At 39.0% G+C, this 22852-nt stretch overlaps 1 protein-coding gene across 1 annotated transcript in view; it reads right to left on the reverse strand.

Moving 5' to 3' along the window:
- Window positions 1-22506, reverse strand: part of scaf4a (SR-related CTD-associated factor 4a) — a gene marked incomplete at its 3' end in the record, with an annotated part of 49734 nt that extends 27228 nt beyond the window's left edge. The window contains exons 1-2 of the mRNA XM_052521739.1: window positions 22347-22506; window positions 10117-10200 (exon numbers count right to left, since the gene is read on the reverse strand). Of these exons, the coding sequence (XP_052377699.1) occupies window positions 10117-10200; window positions 22347-22376 (114 nt within the window). The remainder of the gene's footprint in view (window positions 1-10116; window positions 10201-22346) is intronic.
- Window positions 22507-22852: the final 346 nt, after the last annotated feature.

Raw genomic sequence — 22852 nt, forward strand, 5'->3', positions numbered from 1 at the left:
GCAGGTAGCATAGTGGTTAGAGTGTAGAGGCGGCAGGTAGCCTAGTGGTTAGAGTGTAGAGGGGGCAGTTAACCCACTGTTCCCCTGAACAAGGCAGTTAACCCACTGTTCCCCTGAACAAGGCAGTTAACCCACTGTTCCCCTGAACAAGGCAGTTAACTCACTGTTCCCCTGAACAAGGCAGTTAACAAGGCCCCACTGTTCCCCTGAACAAGGCAGTTAACCCACTGTTCCCTGAACAAGTTAACCCACTGTTCCCCTGAACAAGGCAGTTAACCCACTGTTCCCCTGAACAAGGCAGTTAACCCACTGTTCCCCTGAACAAGGCAGTTAACCCACTGTTCCCCTGAACAAGGCAGTTAACCCACTGTTCCCCTGAACAAGGCAGTTAACCCACTGTTCCCCGGTAGGCCGTCATTATAAATATGAATTTGTTCTTGACCGACTTGCCTAGTTAAATTAAAGGTTAAATGATATATATATTATTATTATTTTTAATGGAGACGTTCAGTCATTGCACTAATGGGCTTTAAAAATCACTTTTTCCTCACATCCTTTTGTTTAAAACATGAATAATAAATCACACGTGTGTGTGTGTGTGTGTGTGTGTGTGTGTGTGTGTGTGTGTGTGTGTGTGTGTGTGTGTGTGTGTGTGTGTGTGTGTGTGTGTGTGTGTGTGTGTGTGTGTGTGTGTGTGTGTGTGTGTGTGTGTGTGTGTGTGTGTGTGTGTGTGTGTGTGTGTGTGTGTGTGTGTGTGTGTGTGTGTGTGTGTGTGAGAGAGAGATAAAACCACTGAACCAGCTCCGTCTGCTATGTTCAGTGTCGGACCATAAGTCTAAGACAACACCATGTGGGTCTGTTTACAAGTCCTAAGAGCCAGACTCAGATTAAATGGTTACTGTTGAGATTCGGCCAACTAAACCATTTCCCCCCCGATCCAATTCTAACTGGTGTTAATTAAGGTAAATCCATTTAGAATTCAATCACTTTTTTTGTTGTTGATGGCGTCCATTTTGTTTTAAACAAAACATTCCATACATGTTTTCCCGTGGAAGAAGTGGTCAGAAAGTGATGTTTTCAAGACCTGAAGGCCAAAACATTCAGGAGATAAAAGGTGATCAAAGTTGACCCGTTTTTGCAAAACATGAGACAGTCATGTCTACACTGGAACATACAAAGAGCTGAGTTTAATACCACTTAAAAAAACGTACAAACAGCGTTTCTATTCCATACATTTCTTGATTTTTTTTTTAAATGACAAATTAGTCTATAAAGCATAGAATTAACTTCCAAATGAGATTACCTTATTTCTCGAGCTACGTTTATAATTAAGGGATGATGACAATCGTCGACCCTGTTTTTCTGTCAGGCAAAAAGCGCACAGTTGAACGGATGCCGGAATCTACCAGAAGGAGCAATGGAGTGTACCATACCATAACATGTACCATAACATACCATGACATGTACCATAACATACCATAACATGTACCATAACATACCATGACATGTACCATAACATACCATAACATACCATAACATGTACCATAACATACCATAACATACCATAACATGTACCATAACATGTACCATAACATGTACCATAACATGTACCATAACATGTACCATAACATGTACCTAACATGCACCATAACATGTACCATAACATGTACCTAACATGTACCATAACATGTACCATAACATGTACCTAACATGTACCATAACATGTACCATAACATGTACCATAACATGTACCATAACATACCATAACATGTACCTAACATGTACCATAACATACCATGACATGTACCATAACATGTACCATAACATACCATAACATGTACCTAACATGCACCATAACATACCATAACATGTACCATAACATGTACATATACATGTACCATAACATACCATGTACCATAACATGTACCACAACATACCATAACATGTACCATAACATGTACCATAACATACCATAACATGTACCATAACATGTACCTAACATGTACCATAACATACCATAACATGTACCATAACGTACCATAACATGTACCATAACATAACATGTACCATAACATAACGTACCATAACATGTACCATAACATAACATGTACCATAACATGTACCATAACATGTACCATAACATAACATGTACCATAACATGTACCATAACATACCATAACATGTACCATAACATGTACCATAACATGTACCATAACATGAACATACCATAACATGTACCATAACATGTACCACAGCATGTACAACATACCATAACATACCATAACATGTATCTAACATGTACCATAACATACCATAACATGTACCATAACATGTACCATAACATGTACCATAACATGTACCTAACATGTACCATAACATGTACCTAACATGTACCTAACATGTACCATAACATGTACCATAACATGTACCAACATACCATAACATGTACCTAACATGTACCATAACATACCATAACATGTACCTAACATGTACCATAACATACCATAACATACCATAACATACCATAACATGTACCATAACATACCATAACATGTACCATAATATGTACCTAACATGTACCATAACATACCATAACATGTACCTAACATACCATAACATACCATAACATGTGGATGGTTGTCCAGCAATGGTTGACCGACCTCCAAAAATAAATTGCATTCGAAGGTTCACTTGCTATTTTAACAGCTTGTCAAGAAAGAGTTTAGAATGAAAGTGCCATGGTTGTTGCCAGTCTCCCTCGACTCCTATGATAGAAGTACCCTGTTACACCTCCTCTGTTGTGACCAGTCTCCCTCGACTCCTATGATAGAAGTACCCTGTTACACCTCCTCTGTTGTGACCAGTCTCCCTCTTGATGACCAGTCTCCTCTGTTGTGACCAGTCTCTATGATAGAAGTACCCTGTTACACCTCCTCTGTTGTGACCAGTCTCCCTCGACTCCTATGATAGAAGGACCCTGTTACACCTCCTCTGTTGTGACCAGTCTCCCTCGACTCCTATGATAGAAGGACCCTGTTACACCTCCTCTGTTGTGACCAGTCTCCCTCGACTCCTATGATAGAAGGACCCTGTTACACCTCCTCTGTTGTGACCAGTCTCCCTCGACTCCTATGATAGAAGGACCCTGTTACACCTCCTCTGTTGTGACCAGTCTCCCTCGACTCCTATGATAGAAGGACCCTGTTACACCTCCTCTGTTGTGACCAGTCTCCCTCGACTCCTATGATAGAAGGACCCTGTTGTGACCAGTCTCCCTCCTCCCTGACTCCTATGATAGAAGGACCCTTACACCTCCTCTGTTACCAGTCTCCCTCCTCTGTTACACCTCCTCTGTGACCAGTCTCCCTCGACTCCTATGTAAAGGACACCTGGCACTCTGACAGACAGATACTGATGTCTCTCCCTCGAATGGACAGAGACCTGGCACTCTGACAGACAGATACTGATGTCTCTGGATGGAGAGACCTGGCAGTCTGACAGACAGGCTTGATACTGATGTCTCTGAATGGACAGAGACCTGGCACTCTGACAGACAGGCTAGACAGATACTGATGTCTCTGAATGGAGAGAGACCTGGCACTCTGACAGACAGATACTGATGTCTCTGAATGGACAGAGACCTGGCACTCTGACAGACAGGCTTGATACTGATGTCTCTGAATGTAGAGAGACCTGGCACTCTGACAGACAGGCTTGATACTGATGTCTCTGAATGGAGAGAGACCTGGCAGTCTGACAGACAGGCTTGATACTGATGTCTCTGAATGGACAGAGACCTGGCACTCTGACAGACAGGCTAGATACTGATGTCTCTGAATGGAGAGAGACCTGGCACTCTGACAGACAGATACTGATGTCTCTGAATGGACAGAGACCTGGCACTCTGACAGACAGGCTTGGTACTGATGTCTCTGAATGTTGTGATTGACTAATACATGTTACCATGGTAACCCCATTACTACCACAGGAAGGTATGACCACACTGACATGTTACCAAGGTAACCCCATTACCACCACACAGGAAGGTATGACGACTCTGACATGTTACCATGGTAACCACATTACTTCCAGACAGGAAGGTATGACCACTGACATGTTACCATGGTAGCCCCATTACTTCCAGACAAGAAGGTATGACCACTCTGACATGTTACCATGGTAACCCCATTACTTCCAGACAGGAAGGTATGACCAATCTGACATGTTGCCATGGTAACCACATTACTTCCAGACAGGAAGGTATGACCACTGACATGTTACCATGGTAGCCCCATTACTTCCAGACAGGAAGGTATGAATATTTGGGCATGTTACCATGGTAGCCCCATTACTTCCAGACAGGAAGGTATAAACACTCTGACATGTTACCATGGTAGCCTCATTACTTCCAGACAGGAAGGTATGAACACTGACATGTTACCATGGTAGCCCCATTACTTCCAGACAGGAAGGTATGAACATTCTGGCATGTTACCATGGTAGCCCCATTACTTCCAGACAGGAAGGTATGAACATTCTGGCATGTTACCATGGTAGCCCCATTACTTCCAGACAGGAAGGTATGAACATTCTGGCATGTTACCATGGTAGCCCCATTACCACCAGACAGGAAGGTATGAACATTCTGACATGTTACCATGGTAGCCCCATTACTACCACAGGAAGGTATGACCACCCTGACATGTTACCAAGGTAACCCCATTACCACCACACAGGAAGGTATGACCACTCTGACATGTTACCAAGGTAACCCCATTACTTCCAGACAAGAAGGTATGACCACTCTGACATGTTACCATGGTAACCACATTACTACCAGACAGGAAGGTATGACCACTGACACGGTACCATGTGTCACACTGTGTCTGAGTGGAGTTGCTAGGGCAACAGGCCTGCCTGCTCTGCTCGAAGAAGAGGGAGGAGGAGCAGAGGAGAATAAAAACGCAAGGAAATCAAGAACTTACCCAAAGCGCTTTGACTTCTCAAACACAGCAGAAAGCTAACACTATACGATGCCTGTCTCCATATTAATTCAGACACTAACTGAGATAACTAGGACAGCAGAAAGCTAACACTATACGATTCCTGTCTCCTTATTAATTCAGACACTGAGATAACTAGGACAGCAGAAAGCTAACACTATACGATGCCTGTCTCCATATTAATTCAGACACTGAGATAACTAGGACAGCAGAAAGCTAACACTATACGATTCCTGTCTCCATATTAATTCAGACACTAACTGAGATAACTAGGACAGCAGAAAGCTAACACTATACGATGCCTGTCTCCTTATTAATTCAGACACTTACTGAGATAACTAGGACAGCAGAAAGCTAACACTATACGATGCCTGTCTCCATATTAATTCAGACACTAACTGAGATAACTAGGACAGCAGAAAGCTAACACTATACGATGCCTGTCTCCATATTAATTCAGACACTAACTGAGATAACTAGGACAGCAGAAAGCTAACACTATACGATGCCTGTCTCCATATTAATTCAGACACTGAGATAACTAGGACAGCAGAAAGCTAACACTATACGATGCCTGTCTCCTTATTAATTCAGACACTAACTGAGATAACTAGGACAGCAGAAAGCTAACACTATACGATGCCTGTCTCCTTATTAATTCAGACACTAACTGAGATAACTAGGACAGCAGAAAGCTAACACTATACGATGCCTGTCTCCTTATTAATTCAGACACTAACTGAGATAACTAGGACAGCAGAAAGCTAACACTATACGATGCCTGTCTCCATATTAATTCAGACACTAACTGAGATAACTAGGACAGCAGAAAGCTAACACTATACGATGCCCGTCTCCTTATTAATTCAGACACTAACTGAGATAACTAGGACAGCAGAAAGCTAACACTATACGATGCCTGTCTCCATATTAATTCAGACACTAACTGAGATAACTAGGACAGCAGAAAGCTAACACTATACGATGCCTGTCTCCTTATTAATTCAGACACTAACTGAGATAACTAGGACAGCAGAAAGCTAACACTATACGATGCCCGTCTCCTTATTAATTCAGACACTAACTGAGATAACTAGGACAGCAGAAAGCTAACACTATACGATGCCTGTCTCCATATTAATTCAGACACTAACTGAGATAACTAGGACAGCAGAAAGCTAACACTATACGATGCCTGTCTCCATATTAATTCAGACACTAACTGAGATAACTAGGACAGCAGAAAGCTAACACTATACGATGCCTGTCTCCATATTAATTCAGACACTAACTGAGATAACTAGGACAGCAGAAAGCTAACACTATACGATGCCTGTCTCCTTATTAATTCAGACACTAACTGAGATAACTAGGACAGCAGAAAGCTAACACTATACGATTCCTGTCTCCATATTAATTCAGACACTAACTGAGATAACTAGGACAGCAGAAAGCTAACACTATACGATGCCTGTCTCCTTATTAATTCAGACACTAACTGAGATAACTAGGACAGCAGAAAGCTAACACTATACGATGCCTGTCTCCTTATTAATTCAGACACTAACTGAGATAACTAGGACAGCAGAAAGCTAACACTATACGATGCCTGTCTCCATATTAATTCAGACACTAACTGAGATAACTAGGACAGCAGAAAGCTAACACTATACGATGCCTGTCTCCATATTAATTCAGACACTGAGATAACTAGGACAGCAGAAAGCTAACACTATACGATGCCTGTCTCCATATTAATTCAGACACTGAGATAACTAGGACAGCAGAAAGCTAACACTATACGATGCCTGTCTCCATATTAATTCAGACACTAACTGAGATAACTAGGACAGCAGAAAGCTAACACTATACGATGCCTGTCTCCATATTAATTCAGACACTAACTGAGATAACTAGGACAGCAGAAAGCTAACACTATACGATGCCTGTCTCCTTATTAATTCAGACACTGAGATAACTAGGACAGCAGAAAGCTAACACTATACGATGCCTGTCTCCTTATTAATTCAGACACTGAGATAACTAGGACAGCAGAAAGCTAACACTATACGATGCCTGTCTCCTTATTAATTCAGACACTTACTGAGATAACTAGGACAGCAGAAAGCTAACACTATACGATGCCTGTCTCCTTATTAATTCAGACACTAACTGAGATAACTAGGACAGCAGAAAGCTAACACTATACGATGCCTGTCTCCATATTAATTCAGACACTAACTGAGATAACTAGGACAGCAGAAAGCTAACACTATACGATGCCTGTCTCCATATTAATTCAGACACTAACTGAGATAACTAGGACAGCAGAAAGCTAACACTATACGATGCCTGTCTCCATATTAATTCAGACACTAACTGAGATAACTAGGACAGCAGAAAGCTAACACTATACGATGCCTGTCTCCTTATTAATTCAGACACTTACTGAGATAACTAGGACAGCAGAAAGCTAACACTATACGATGCCTGTCTCCTTATTAATTCAGACACTGAGATAACTAGGACAGCAGAAAGCTAACACTATACGATGCCTGTCTCCTTATTAATTCAGACACTAACTGAGATAACTAGCACAGCAGAAAGCTAACACTATACGATGCCCGTCTCCATATTAATTCAGACATTAACTGAGATAACTAGGACAGCAGAAAGCTAACACTATACGATGCCTGTCTCCATATTAATTCAGACATTAACTGAGATAACTAGGACAGCAGAAAGCTAACACTATACGATGCCCGTCTCCATATTAATTCAGACATTAACTGAGATAACTAGGACAGCAGAAAGCTAACACTATACGATGCCTGTCTCCTTATTAATTCAGACACTGAGATAACTAGGACAGCAGAAAGCTAACACTATACGATGCCCGTCTCCATATTAATTCAGACATTAACTGAGATAACTAGGACAGCAGAAAGCTAACACTATACGATGCCTGTCTCCATATTAATTCAGACATTAACTGAGATAACTAGGACAGCAGAAAGCTAACACTATACGATGCCTGTCTCCATATTAATTCAGCCCGTCTCCTTATTAATTCAAACACTTACTGAGATAACTAGGACAGCAGAAAGCTAACACTATACGATGCCTGTCTCCATATTAATTCAGACATTAACTGAGATAACTAGGACAGCAGAAAGCTAACACTATACGATGCCTGTCTCCTTATTAATTCAGACACTAACTGAGATAACTAGGACAGCAGAAAGCTAACACTATACGATGCCTGTCTCCATATTAATTCAGACACTAACTGAGATAACTAGGACAGCAGAAAGCTAACACTATACGATGCCTGTCTCCTTATTAATTCAGACACTGAGATAACTAGGACAGCAGAAAGCTAACACTATACGATGCCTGTCTCCATATTAATTCAGACACTAACTGAGATAACTAGGACAGCAGAAAGCTAACACTATACGATGCCTGTCTCCTTATTAATTCAGACACTAACTGAGATAACTAGGACAGCAGAAAGCTAACACTATACGATGCCTGTCTCCTTATTAATTCAGACACTGAGATAACTAGCACAGCAGAAAGCTAACACTATACGATGCCTGTCTCCATATTAATTCAGACACTGAGATAACTAGCACAGCAGAAAGCTAACACTATACGATGCCCATCTCCATATTAATTCAGACACTAACTGAGATAACTAGGACAGCAGAAAGCTAACACTATACGATGCCTGTCTCCATATTAATTCAGACACTAACTGAGATAACTAGGACAGCAGAAAGCTAACACTATACGATGCCTGTCTCCATATTAATTCAGACACTGAGATAACTAGGACAGCAGAAAGCTAACACTATACGATGCCCGTCTCCTTATTAATTCAAACACTTACTGAGATAACTAGGACAGCAGAAAGCTAACACTATACGATGCCTGTCTCCATATTAATTCAGACATTAACTGAGATAACTAGGACAGCAGAAAGCTAACACTATACGATGCCCGTCTCCTTATTAATTCAGACACTGAGATAACTAGGACAGCAGAAAGCTAACACTATACGATGCCTGTCTCCATATTAATTCAGACACTGAGATAACTAGGACAGCAGAAAGCTAACACTATACGATGCCTGTCTCCTTATTAATTCAGACACTGAGATAACTAGGACAGCAGAAAGCTAACACTATACGATGCCTGTCTCCTTATTAATTCAGACACTGAGATAACTAGCAAGTTAAATCCAATACACAGCTGGCCTCATCGGTTCCCGCTCTTTCTCCTGCTGTGTAACTTACAAAACAAACACGCGACAGGCTCAACTGTTCTAGGGAACTACGGTAAACTGTTATTGGTTAAGGTTCATTGTTATTGTTATTAAAAACATTTTAATAATAATAATAATAATAATAATAATAACATGAAATAGTTTGACATCGCTGTTTTATTTTTATTTTTTTATGTATTTTTTTTTTAATCAAGAAATGTATGGAATAGAAACGCTGTTTGTATGTTTTTTTAAATGGTATTAAACTGAGCTCTTTGTATGTTCCAGTGTAGACATGACTGTCTCATGTTTTGCAAAAACGGGTCAACTTTGATCACCTTTTATCTCCTGAATGTTTTGGCCTTCAGGTCTTGAAAACATCACTTTCTGACCACTTCTTCCACGGGAAAACATGTATGGAATGTTTTGTTTAAAACAAAATGGACGCCATCAACAACAAAAAAAGGTGATTGAATTCTAAATGGATTTACCTTAATTAACGCCAGTTAGAATTGGATCGGGGGGGAAATGGTTTAGTTGGCCGAATCTCAACAGTAACCATTTAATCTGAGTCTGGCTCTTAGGACTTGTAAACAGACACACATGGTGTTGTCTTAGACTTATGGTCCGACACTGAACATAGCTGGTTCAGTGGTTTTATCTCTCTATCACACACACACACACACACACACACACACACACACACACACACACACACACACACACACACACACACACACACACACACACACACACACACACACACACCAGCTGTCCCCGTCGAGAGCACGACTTCTCTCCCTCCACAAAGCATCGATTTATACTCTCATACACACAACTTACCTTCATAGCTTTGATGGCTGACTTGGTGATGGATATCATCTTGGCTCGAGATATTGGGGGCTTCATGTCCATCAAGGAGAACAGCTGGGGGAGAGAGAACGAGGAGAGAGAGATGACCAACAACAACAGGTCACAACTCCTGTACATAGTCAACGCTTCCAGGTGACTCCTATGGTCCTCAAATAAAAAACTCATTAGTCACGTACACATATTTGGCAGAGGTTATCGCAGGGGAAGCGAAATGATTGTGTTTCTAGCTCCAACAGTACAGTAATATCTAATGCTTGTGTTTCTAGCTCCAACAGTACAGTAATATCTAATGCTTGTGTTTCTAGCTCCAACAGTACAGTAATACCTAATGATTGTGTTTCTAGCTCCAACAGTACAGTAATATCTAATGCTTGTGTTTCTAGCTCCAACAGTACAGTAATACCTAATGATTGTGTTTCTAGCTCCAACACTGCAGTAATACCTAATGCTAGTGTTTCTAGCTCCAACAGTGCAGTAATATCTGACTAAATGCTTGTGTTTCTAGCTCCAACAGTACAGTAATATCTAATGCTTGTGTTTCTAGCTCCAACAGTGCAGTAATATCTGACTAAATGCTTGTGTTTCTAGCTCCAACACTGCAGTAATACCTAATGCTAGTGTTTCTAGCTCCAACAGTGCAGTAATATCTGACTAAATGCTTGTGTTTCTAGCTCCAACAGTGCAGTAATACCTAATGCTAGTGTTTTTAGCTCCAACAGTGCAGTAATATCTAATGCTTGTGTTTCTAGCTCCAACAGTACAGTAATACCTAATGCTAGTGTTTTTAGCTCCAACAGTACAGTAATACCTAATGCTAGTGTTTTTAGCTCCAACAGTACAGTAATACCTAATGCTAGTGTTTCTAGCTCCAACAGTACAGTAATACCTAATGCTAGTGTTTCTAGCTCCAACAGTACAGTAATACCTAATGCTAGTGTTTCTAGCTCCAACAGTGCAGTGATATATAATGCTAGTGTTTCTAGCTCCAACAGTACAGTAATACCTAATGCTTGTGTTTCTAGCTCCAACAGTACAGTAATACCTAATGATTGTGTTTCTAGCTCCAACAGTACAGTAATACCTAATGCTAGTGTTTCTAGCTCCAACAGTACAGTAATATCTAATGCTTGTGTTTCTAGCTCTATCAGTACAGTAATATCTAATGCTTGTGTTTCTAGCTCCAACAGTACAGTAATATCTAATGATTGTGTTTCTAGCTCCAACAGTGCAGTAATATCTAATGATTGTGTTTCTAGCTCCAACAGTGCAGTAATATCTAATGATTGTGTTTCTAGCTCCAACAGTGCAGTAATATCTAATGATTGTGTTTCTAGCTCCAACAGTGCAGTAATATCTAATGATTGTGTTTCTAGCTCCAACAGTGCAGTAATATCTAATGATTGTCTAGCTCCAACAGTGCAGTAATATCTAATGATTGTGTTTCTAGCTCCAACAGTGCAGTAATATCTGACTAAATGCTAATGTGTTTCTAGCTCCAACAGTGCAGTAATATCTGACTAAATGCTTGTGTTTCTAGCTCCAACAGTACAGTAATATCTAATGCTTGTGTTTCTAGCTCCAACAGTACAGTAATATCTAATGCTTGTGTTTCTAGCTCCAACAGTGCAGTAATATCTAATGCTTGTGTTTCTAGCTCCAACAGTACAGTAATATCTAATGCTTGTGTTTCTAGCTCCAACAGTGCAGTAATATCTGACTAAATGCTTGTGTTTCTAGCTCCAACAGTACAGTAATATCTAATGCTTGTGTTTCTAGCTCCAACAGTGCAGTAATATCTGACTAAATGCTTGTGTTTCTAGCTCCAACAGTACAGTAATATCTAATGCTTGTGTTTCTAGCTCCAACAGTGCAGTAATATCTGACTAAATGCTTGTGTTTCTAGCCAACAGTACAGTAATATCTGACTAAATGCTTGTGTTTCTAGCTCCAACAGTGCAGTAATATCTGACTAAATGCTTGTGTTTCTAGCTCCAACAGTGCAGTAATATCTGACTAAATGCTTGTGTTTCTAGCTCCAACAGTACAGTAATATCTAATGCTTGTGTTTCTAGCTCCAACAGTGCAGTAATATCTGACTAAATGCTTGTGTTTCTAGCTCCAACAGTACAGTAATATCTAATGCTTGTGTTTCTAGCTCCAACAGTGCAGTAATATCTGACTAAATGCTTGTGTTTCTAGCTCCAACAGTACAGTAATATCTAATGCTTGTGTTTCTAGCTCCAACAGTGCAGTAATATCTGACTAAATGCTTGTGTTTCTAGCTCCAACAGTACAGTAATACCTAATGCTTGTGTTTCTAACTCCAACAGTGCAGTAATACCTAATGCTTGTGTTTCTAGCTCCAACAGTACAGTAATATCTAATGCTTGTGTTTCTAGCTCCAACAGTACAGTAATATCTAATGCTTGTGTTTCTAGCTCCAACAGTACAGTAATATCTAATGCTTGTGTTTCTAGCTCCAACAGTACAGTAATATCTAATGCTTGTGTTTCTAGCTCCAACAGTACAGTAATATCTAATGCTTGTGTTTCTAGCTCCAACAGTACAGTAATATCTAATGCTTGTGTTTCTAGCTCCAACAGTACAGTAATATCTAATGCTTGTGTTTCTAGCTCCAACAGTACAGTAATACCTAATGCTAGTGTTTTTAGCTCCAACAGTACAGTAATATCTAATGCTAGTGTTTTTAGCTCCAACAGTACAGTAATACCTAATGCTTGTGTTTCTAGCTCCAACAGTACAGTAATACCTAATGATTGTGTTTCTAGCTCCAACAGTACAGTAATACCTAATGCTAGTGTTTCTAGCTCCAACAGTGCAGTAATATCTAATGCTAGTGTTTCTAGCTCCAACAGTACAGTAATACCTAATGCTTGTGTTTCTAGCTCCAACAGTACAGTAATACCTAATGCTTGTGTTTCTAGCTCCAACAGTACAGTAATATCTAATGCTTGTGTTTCTAGCTCCAACAGTACAGTAATATCTAATGATTGTGTTTCTAGCTCCAACAGTACAGTAATATCTAATGATTGTGTTTCTAGCTCCAACAGTGCAGTAATATCTAATGATTGTGTTTCTAGCTCCAACAGTGCAGTAATATCTAATGATTGTGTTTCTAGCTCCAACAGTGCAGTAATATCTAATGATTGTGTTTCTAGCTCCAACAGTGCAGTAATATCTAATGATTGTGTTTCTAGCTCCAACAGTGCAGTAATATCTGACTAAATGCTTGTGTTTCTAGCTCCAACAGTACAGTAATATCTGACTAAATGCTTGTGTTTCTAGCTCCAACAGTGCAGTAATATCTGACTAAATGCTTGTGTTTCTAGCTCCATCAGTTCAGTAATATCTAATGCTTGTGTTTCTAGCTCCAACAGTACAGTAATATCTAATGCTTGTGTTTCTAGCTCCAACAGTACAGTAATATCTAATGATTGTGTTTCTAACTCCAACAGTGCAGTAATATCTAGAGAAATGCTTGTGTTTCTAGCTCCAACAGTACAGTAATATCTAATGCTTGTGTTTCTAGCTCCAACAGTGCAGTAATATCTAAAGAAATGCTTGTGTTTCTAGCTCCAACAGTACAGTAATATCTAATGCTTGTGTTTCTAGCTCCAACAGTGCAGTAATATCTAATGCTTGTGTTTCTAGCTCCAACAGTACAGTAATATCTAATGCTTGTGTTTCTAGCTCCAACAGTACAGTAATATCTGACTATTGTGTTTCTAGCTCCAACAGTACAGTAATATCTGACTAAATGCTTGTGTTTCTAGCTCCAACAGTGCAGTAATATCTGACTAAATGCTTGTGTTTCTAGCTCCAACAGTGCAGTAATATCTGACTAAATGCTTGTGTTTCTAGCTCCAACAGTACAGTAATATCTAATGCTTGTGTTTCTAGCTCCAACAGTGCAGTAATATCTGACTAAATGCTTGTGTTTCTAGCTCCAACAGTACAGTAATATCTAATGCTTGTGTTTCTAGCTCCAACAGTGCAGTAATATCTGACTAAATGCTTGTGTTTCTAGCTCCAACAGTACAGTAATATCTAATGCTTGTGTTTCTAGCTCCAACAGTGCAGTAATATCTGACTAAATGCTTGTGTTTCTAGCTCCAACAGTACAGTAATACCTAATGCTTGTGTTTCTAGCTCCAACAGTACAGTAATACCTAATGCTTGTGTTTCTAGCTCCAACAGTACAGTAATATCTAATGCTTGTGTTTCTAGCTCCAACAGTACAGTAATATCTAATGCTTGTGTTTCTAGCTCCAACAGTACAGTAATATCTAATGCTTGTGTTTCTAGGTCCAACAGTACAGTAATATCTAATGCTTGTGTTTCTAGCTCCAACAGTACAGTAATATCTAATGCTTCTGTGTTTCTAGCTCCAACAGTACAGTAATATCTAATGCTTGTGTTTCTAGCTCCAACAGTACAGTAATATCTAATGCTTGTGTTTCTAGCTCCAACAGTGCAGTAATACCTAATGATTGTGTTTCTAGCTCCAACAGTACAGTAATATCTAATGCTTGTGTTTCTAGCTCCAACAGTACAGTAATACCTAATGCTTGTGTTTCTAGCTCCAACAGTACAGTAATACCTAATGATTGTGTTTCTAGCTCCAACAGTACAGTAATACCTAATGCTAGTGTTTCTAGCTCCAACAGTGCAGTGATATATAATGCTAGTGTTTCTAGCTCCAACAGTACAGTAATACCTAATGCTTGTGTTTCTAGCTCCAACAGTACAGTAATACCTAATGATTGTGTTTCTAGCTCCAACAGTACAGTAATATCTAATGCTAGTGTTTCTAGCTCCAACAGTACAGTAATACCTAATGCTTGTGTTTCTAGCTCCAACAGTACAGTAATACCTAATGCTTGTGTTTCTAGCTCCAACAGTACAGTAATACCTAATGCTAGTGTTTCTAGCTCCAACAGTACAGTAATATCTAATGCTTGTGTTTCTAGCTCCAACAGTACAGTAATATCTAATGCTTGTGTTTCTAGCTCCAACAGCACAGTAATACCTAATGCTTGTGTTTCTAGCTCCAACAGTACAGTAATATCTAATGCTTGTGTTTCTAGCTCCAACAGCACAGTAATACCTAATGCTTGTCTTTCTAGCTCCAACAGTACAGTAATATCTAATGCTTGTGTTTCTAGCTCCAACAGTACAGTAATATCTAATGCTTGTGTTTCTAGCTCTATCAACAGTAATATCTAACGATTGTGTTTCTAGCTCCATCAGTTCAGTAATATCTAATGTTTGTGTTTCTAGCTCCAACAGTTCAGTAATATCTAATGCTTGTGTTTCTAGCTCCAACAGTGCAGTAATATCTAATGTGTTTCTTGTGTTTCTAGCTCCAACAGTACAGTAATATCTAATGCTTGTGTTTCTAGCTCCAACAGTGCAGTAATATCTAACGATTGTGTTTCTAGCTCCATCAGCACAGTAATATCTAACGATTGTGTTTCTAGCTCCATCAGTACAGTAATATCTAATGATTGTGTTTCTAGCTCCAACAGTGCAGTAATATCTAATGCTTGTGTTTCTAGCTCCAACAGTACAGTAATATCTAATGCTTGTGTTTCTAGCTCCAACAGTACAGTAATATCTAATGCTTGTGTTTCTAGCTCCAACAGTGCAGTAATATCTAATGCTTGTGTTTCTAGCTCCAACAGTACAGTAATATCTAATGCTTGTGTTTCTAGCTCCAACAGTACAGTAATATCTAATGCTTGTGTTTCTAGCTCCAACAGTACAGTAATATCTAATGCTTGTGTTTCTAGCTCCAACAGTACAGTAATACCTAATGCTTGTGTTTCTAGCTCCAACAGTACAGTAATATCTAATGCTTGTGTTTCTAGCTCCAACAGTACAGTAATATCTAATGCTTGTGTTTCTAGCTCCAACAGTACAGTAATATCTAATGCTTGTGTTTCTAGCTCCAACAGTACAGTAATATCTAATGCTTGTGTTTCTAGCTCCAACAGTACAGTAATATCTAATGCTTGTGTTTCTAGCTCCAACAGTACAGTAATATCTAATGCTTGTGTTTCTAGCTCCAACAGTACAGTAATATCTAATGATTGTGTTTCTAACTCCAACAGTGCAGTAATATCTAGAGAAATGCTTGTGTTTCTAGCTCCAACAGTACAGTAATATATAATGCTTGTGTTTCTAGCTCCAACAGTACAGTAATACCTAATACTTGTGTTTCTAGCTCCAACAGTGCAGTAATACCTAATGCTAGTGTTTCTAGCTCCAACAGTACAGTAATACCTAATGCTAGTGTTTCTAGCTCCAACAGTGCAGTAATACCTAATGCTTGTGTTTCTAGCTCCAACAGTACAGTAATACCTAATGCTAGTGTTTCTACTCCAGTTTCTAGCTCCAACAGTACAGTAATACCTAATGCTTGTGTTTCTAGCTCCAACAGTACAGTAATATCTAATGCTAGTGTTTCTAGCTCCAACAGTGCAGTAATATCTAATGCTTGTGTTTCTAGCTCCAACAGTACAGTAATATCCTAATGCTAGTGTTTCTAGCTCCAACAGTACAGTAATACCTAATGCTAGTGTTTCTAGCTCCAACAGTACAGTAATATCTAATGTGTTTCTTGTGTAATATCTTGCTAGTGTTTCTAGCTCCAACAGTACAGTAATATCTAATGCTTGTGTTTCTAGCTCCAACAGTACAGTAATACCTAATGCTTGTGTTTCTAGCTCCAACAGTACAGTAATATCTAATGCTTGTGTTTCTAGCTCCAACAGCACAGTAATGCTTGTGTTTCTAGCTCTAATGCTTGTCTTTCTAGCTCCAACAGTACAGTAATATCTAATGCTTGTGTTTCTAGCTCCAACAGTACAGTAATATCTAATGCTTGTGTTTCTAGCTCCAACAGTACAGTAATATCTAATGCTTGTGTTTCTAGCTCCAACAGTACAGTAATATCTAATGCTTGTGTTTCTAGCTCCAACAGTGCAGTAATATCTAATGCTTGTGTTTCTAGCTCCAACAGTACAGTAATATCTAATGCTTGTGTTTCTAGCTCTATCAGTACAGTAATATCTAACGATTGTGTTTCTAGCTCCATCAGTTCAGTAATATCTAACGATTGTGTTTCTAGCTCCAACAGTACAGTAATATCTAATGCTTGTGTTTCTAGCTCCAACAGTGCAGTAATATCTAATGATTGTGTTTCTAACTCCAACAGTGCAGTAATATCTAATGCTTGTGTTTCTAGCTCCAACAGTGCAGTAATATCTAATGATTGTGTTTCTAGCTCCAACAGTACAGTAATATCTAATGATTGTGTTTCTAGCTCCATCAGCACAGTAATATCTAATGCTTGTGTTTCTAGCTCCAACAGTGCAGTAATATCTAACGATTGTGTTTCTAGCTCCATCAGCACAGTAATATCTAATGCTTGTGTTTCTAGCCCCATCAGCACAGTAATATCTAATGCTTGTGTTTCTAGCTCCAACAGTACAGTAATATCTAATGCTAGTGTTTCTAGCTCCAACAGTACAGTAATATCTAATGCTTGTGTTTCTAGCTCCAACAGTACAGTAATATCTAATGCTTGTGTTTCTAGCTCCAACAGTACAGTAATACCTAATGCTTGTGTTTCTAGTTTCTAGCTCCAACAGTGCAGTAATATCTAATGCTTGTGTTTCTAGCTCCAACAGTACAGTAATATCTAATGATTGTGTTTCTAGCTCCAACAGTACAGTAATACCTAATGCTTGTGTTTCTAGCTCCAACAGTGCAGTAATATCTAATGCTTGTGTTTCTAGCTCCAACAGTACAGTAATATCTAATGCTTGTGTTTCTAGCTCCATCAGTTCAGTAATATCTAACGATTGTGTTTCTAGCTCCATCAGTTCAATAATATCTAACGATTGTGTTTCTAGCTCCAACAGTACAGTAATACCTAATGCTTGTGTTTCTAGCTCCAACAGTACAGTAATATCTAATGATTGTGTAATATCTAATGCTTGTGTTTCTCCAACAGTACAGTAATATCTAATGCTTGTGTTTCTAGCTCCAACAGTACAGTAATACCTAATGCTAGTGTTTCTAGCTCCAACAGTACAGTAATATCTAATGCTTGTGTTTCTAGCTCCAACAGTACAGTAATATCTAATGCTTGTGTTTCTAGCTCCAACAGTGCAGTAATATCTAATGATTGTGTTTCTAGCTCCATCAGCACAGTAATATCTAATGCTTGTGTTTCTAGCTCCATCAGCACAGTAATATCTAATGCTTGTGTTTCTAGCTCCATCAGTACAGTAATATCTAATGATTGTGTTTCTAGCTCCAACAGTACAGTAATATCTAATGCTTGTGTTTCTAGCTCCATCAGTACAGTAATATCTAATGATTGTGTTTCTAGCTCCAACAGTACAGTAATATCTAATGCTTGTGTTTCTAGCTCCAACAGTGCAGTAATATCTAATGCTTGTGTTTCTAGCTCCAACAGTTCAGTAATATCTAATGCTTGTGTTTCTAGCTCCAACAGTGCAGTAATACCCAACACAGTAAATCCAAATCCAAAAACTAAAAAGAAAGGAATTAAGAATAAGAAATACCAGGATGCACAAATTAGTTAAACAGCCATGATTTCTCTCAAAACAGTCTAACACAGTCTGTCCATACTATCAAAGACTTTTTACAACTAAACCAAGATACACCACAGCTTGTCGTTTCCAATGGGATCAAATGAGTCATAGTGGGCAGAACAAGCAAGGAGATGGGGAAAGCCAATCACGTGCTAGCGATATCCTATTGGAGCGTTCTAGTATGCATCTGCATATTTGCGTTAGGGAACGCCTACTCTGAAGCCTTTGCACTCCTAAACAGCGCGTTTAAAAAATGTTTTTTTTGCAAAGGACAAATTCCACAAAACAGTGCACTGTACTCAAATCAAGTAGTTCATAGATGAAAGAATGTGCAGAATGTTAGCCAAAATCCATCTCCTTCCATCTTCTCTCACTGCCCGCCACTGGGCTTCCTCTCACTACCATATTTGGTAGTGACTGGAAACGCCAACCAGATGCTTCACATTTATACATCCAGTGAAATATCTGGTTCATTGTTTCATCTGTGACGGTAGATTGCAAGCTACAGCTAGCTTACCCCATTCATAGACGCTAACTGCTTTAGCGCCTATTGACAAGACTCTCTTCTGTTGACAAGACTCTCTTCTATTGACAAGACTCTCTTCTATTGACAAGACTCTTCTATTGACAAGACTCTTCTATTGACAAGACTCTTCTATTGACAAGACTCTTCTATTGACAAGACTCTCTTCTATTGACAAGACTCTCTTCTATTGACAAGACTCTCTTCTATTGACAAGACTCTCTTCTATTGACAAGACTCTTCTATTGACAAGACTCTTCTATTGACAAGACTCTTCTATTGACAAGACTCTCTTCTACTGACAAGACTCCCTTCTACTGACAAGACTCTCTTCTGACTGGGGGAGTTTTGTTAAGAGCCCTGGTGCTCTCTCTAAACATAAGGTCTAATGTAGCCATTTTTTTTTATCTCAATAGCAAATAATTTCTGGGGAAAAATTAAAAAGGTGCTACGCAAAAAATAATAAAATATTCTTAAAAATAGCATTTGCATTGCATTGTAATATCAGAAAACGTCCATAATATATCTGCCTGTAATAGTGGAATTTGAGTGTTTCACACTATTACTCACTCCCAGTGTTGTGATTGACTATTGATTATTAGTTTATTGATTTCTCCTGCTGGTGCGACATCTGTCTACATGGGAAAGCTGTTGTGACTTTTTGACCATGTTTTCTAGTGGAAATCACTGTCATTTTCTGGTTGCTGTTTGCTCAATCTCAGTTAGTGAGAAAACAGGCACTGAATAGTAGTGTAGTTAATCATTGTAATTATCTACGGTTGATGTGAAATTTACTTTTTTTGTTGGTGATCAAGAATATAAAGGGTTTATTTTGCTCTGGGCGACAAGCAACGATTACTAAACACAGGGTATTAGTTTCCTTTGTTTATATTTCCCGGGTTATGTTAGAGTTCTGTGTGTCTCTGTCATTCTGGTTGTACGTAAAAGGAGCGTGTGCGTATCAGTACCAATAGAAGTGAGCTATGTGGCTTGTGCACCAAACTTTGTGGGGTCAGCATGATGAATACGAGAAGATGATGTACCTGCGCTTGTACGTGCCTGTTTGAGAACCTGTTAGATTTGGTTTCTCCAGGGAAGATTGCGTAGTCTTGCCCTCTACCTGTCAAATAATGCCGGTTCAGCGTGATACAGAAGCTATTTGTTATGAGGCTTTTCTCCGTGTAGATTTGGTAAATCTACTTGTATATTTAGTATGATACGGGGCTTTCAGCATTAAATCACCATGACATTGCCATTTATTTTTACTGACTTCATTGGGAAATAACTTTTCCATAAAATGTATCTTAAATTGATTGGCAATATTGAAAACATTAGTATTATGGGATTATGCATGAACGTGTCCAGCTTTACATTCTAGTAATCCAGGCTGTATCACAACCGGCCGTGATTGGGTGTTCCATAGGACGCGGAGCACAATTAATTGGTCCAGCGTCGTCCTGGGTTTAGCCGGTGTCGGCCGTCATTGTAAAATAAGAATTTGTTGTTAACTGGACTTGCCTAGTTAATTAAAAAGAATCAATATTGTGATGCATTTCAATTGCTACAGGATTTGGAAGATAAATGTGTTTTTCTTCAGTACAGACACTAATACATTTTTTATTTTTTTATTTAAACAACATATAGTATGAACTTGAATAGAAGTCAATCATTTCTCAATAAACATGTATTTATTTTATAGAGTTCTTATATTGCAGTCCCCACCATAACAGATAAATACATAAAAACGGAATGTTATGTTTTTGTTTTTTTTTGTTCTTGAAACATTACATTGAAATTACTGTCGATTCCCAATTCATTCCTACGGAGGCTGTACCTTTTGACTATCCTAATGGTGGACGGTGGCTTCACAACAGCGCCCCCTGTCAGTCATCTATGGGAACACATACTGTAGCTTTATAAACTGGGTGGTAAGAGCCCTGCATGCTGATTGGCTGAAAGACGCGGCATATCAGACCATACACCAGTGGTATGACCAAAAAAAAAAAACATGTAGTTTATTTATTTTTAAACTCTTTATTACGTTAGTAACCAGTTCATCAGAGCAATATAAGGCACCGCGGTGGGTTTATGGTGTAAATTATATGACCAATATATTTCACAGGTTTAAGGACTCCGCGTTGTTCATCAGAAACAGCCTGTGGTATATAGGCCATAATACCACACCCGCGTCGGGTATTATTCATTAAATATATCATTGGAAGTAACGTTAGGATCTCTTATTAGATGTGTTAGTACAACTGGCTAACCGCTCTTCAGTGTTTCCTGTGTTAACCAATTTGGCTAACTTAGCTAAATAACCAAATCAATGGTTTTTGTTGGTAAACTAGTAGTAGTAGTACAGTTACGATTGGAAGTGCATTATTATATATTTTTTTAAATGTATTTGTAAATATGTTAGGAGAACATATTTTAACTAGTCACCTTAACCCTTTCCCCCCCTAATTTGAACCTAAAAGTCTCCTAACCTGAACACCTTAATGATGCTAACCGACAACCGGGGGGAAACTTATCTTCCCGTCGCGACGTTTTTAGCCATTAACTCGCTTAGTTATGTGTTGTTTTTTTAAAAATGGTTTTAACACAAACCTTTTTTTTTTTTTTTTTTTTACAGTAGCTGTTATTTTTGTTCTAAACTGAACAGAAATCTTGTTATTTGCTCAAGTTAACATGCTTGCTTTTTCTGTTGTATAATTAACTATCGTGTTGATGTCGATAACAAGCGTTTAGCTTCCCTGGTCAACCGAGCCGTGTTCAACACTGCGTGATAAACTACAGTAAATTCATCTAAAACTTTATCAAGTTATAAATCAACAGGACGATCATCTTTTAACGATAAAGTATTTAAATACTAATCCTGGATTCGAGCTGTTAGTAAGATACACAGATAGGTAGTTGGTTCAGGCAAGGCCTCCATAACAGGCCTCTTCTCCATAACAGCGAGAGACACACGACGGGTCCCGTTTTTAACGGGACTAAACACACACACGACGGTCTACGGGACAACTCACCTCGTGGTTAAAAGCGTTTACGGCGTCCATGATTTCCCTACGCAGAAAATCCCTGCACTAAGTGTCCAACTACCCGTGTATCCCCGTTATGTCAGGGCTAACATGTCCGCTCTCTAGTTGCAGAAGGGTATGGAGCAAAAGCAGAACGGGATTTGAGGGGTAGTTGTAGTTGTAACGTTTGGCCACACGGTGGCGGTATTGTACATTCATTTATATGTGGCCAACAGGCGGGATTTTGGGGGGTAGTTATTGTATTTGGCCACACGGTGGCAGTATTGTATATGGATTTAACCAATGCCTCATTTGAATTTTTTGAATGAATACAATGTACCTTATTTTGTAGACATACAATGTGTTCATTTCATCTGAATTGTGTTAAATGTATGTTTTGGAAATGTTTTGAAGATATATATATATAGTTTACCTGCTGGTGGTGAAGGAGACCAGACTACGGAGGGAGTTTACCTGCTGGTGGTGAAGGAGACCAGACTACAGAGGTAAAGAGG

The sequence above is a fragment of the Oncorhynchus keta genome, chromosome 6, assembly GCF_023373465.1.
Source record: "Oncorhynchus keta strain PuntledgeMale-10-30-2019 chromosome 6, Oket_V2, whole genome shotgun sequence".
NCBI lineage: Eukaryota > Metazoa > Chordata > Actinopteri > Salmoniformes > Salmonidae > Oncorhynchus > Oncorhynchus keta.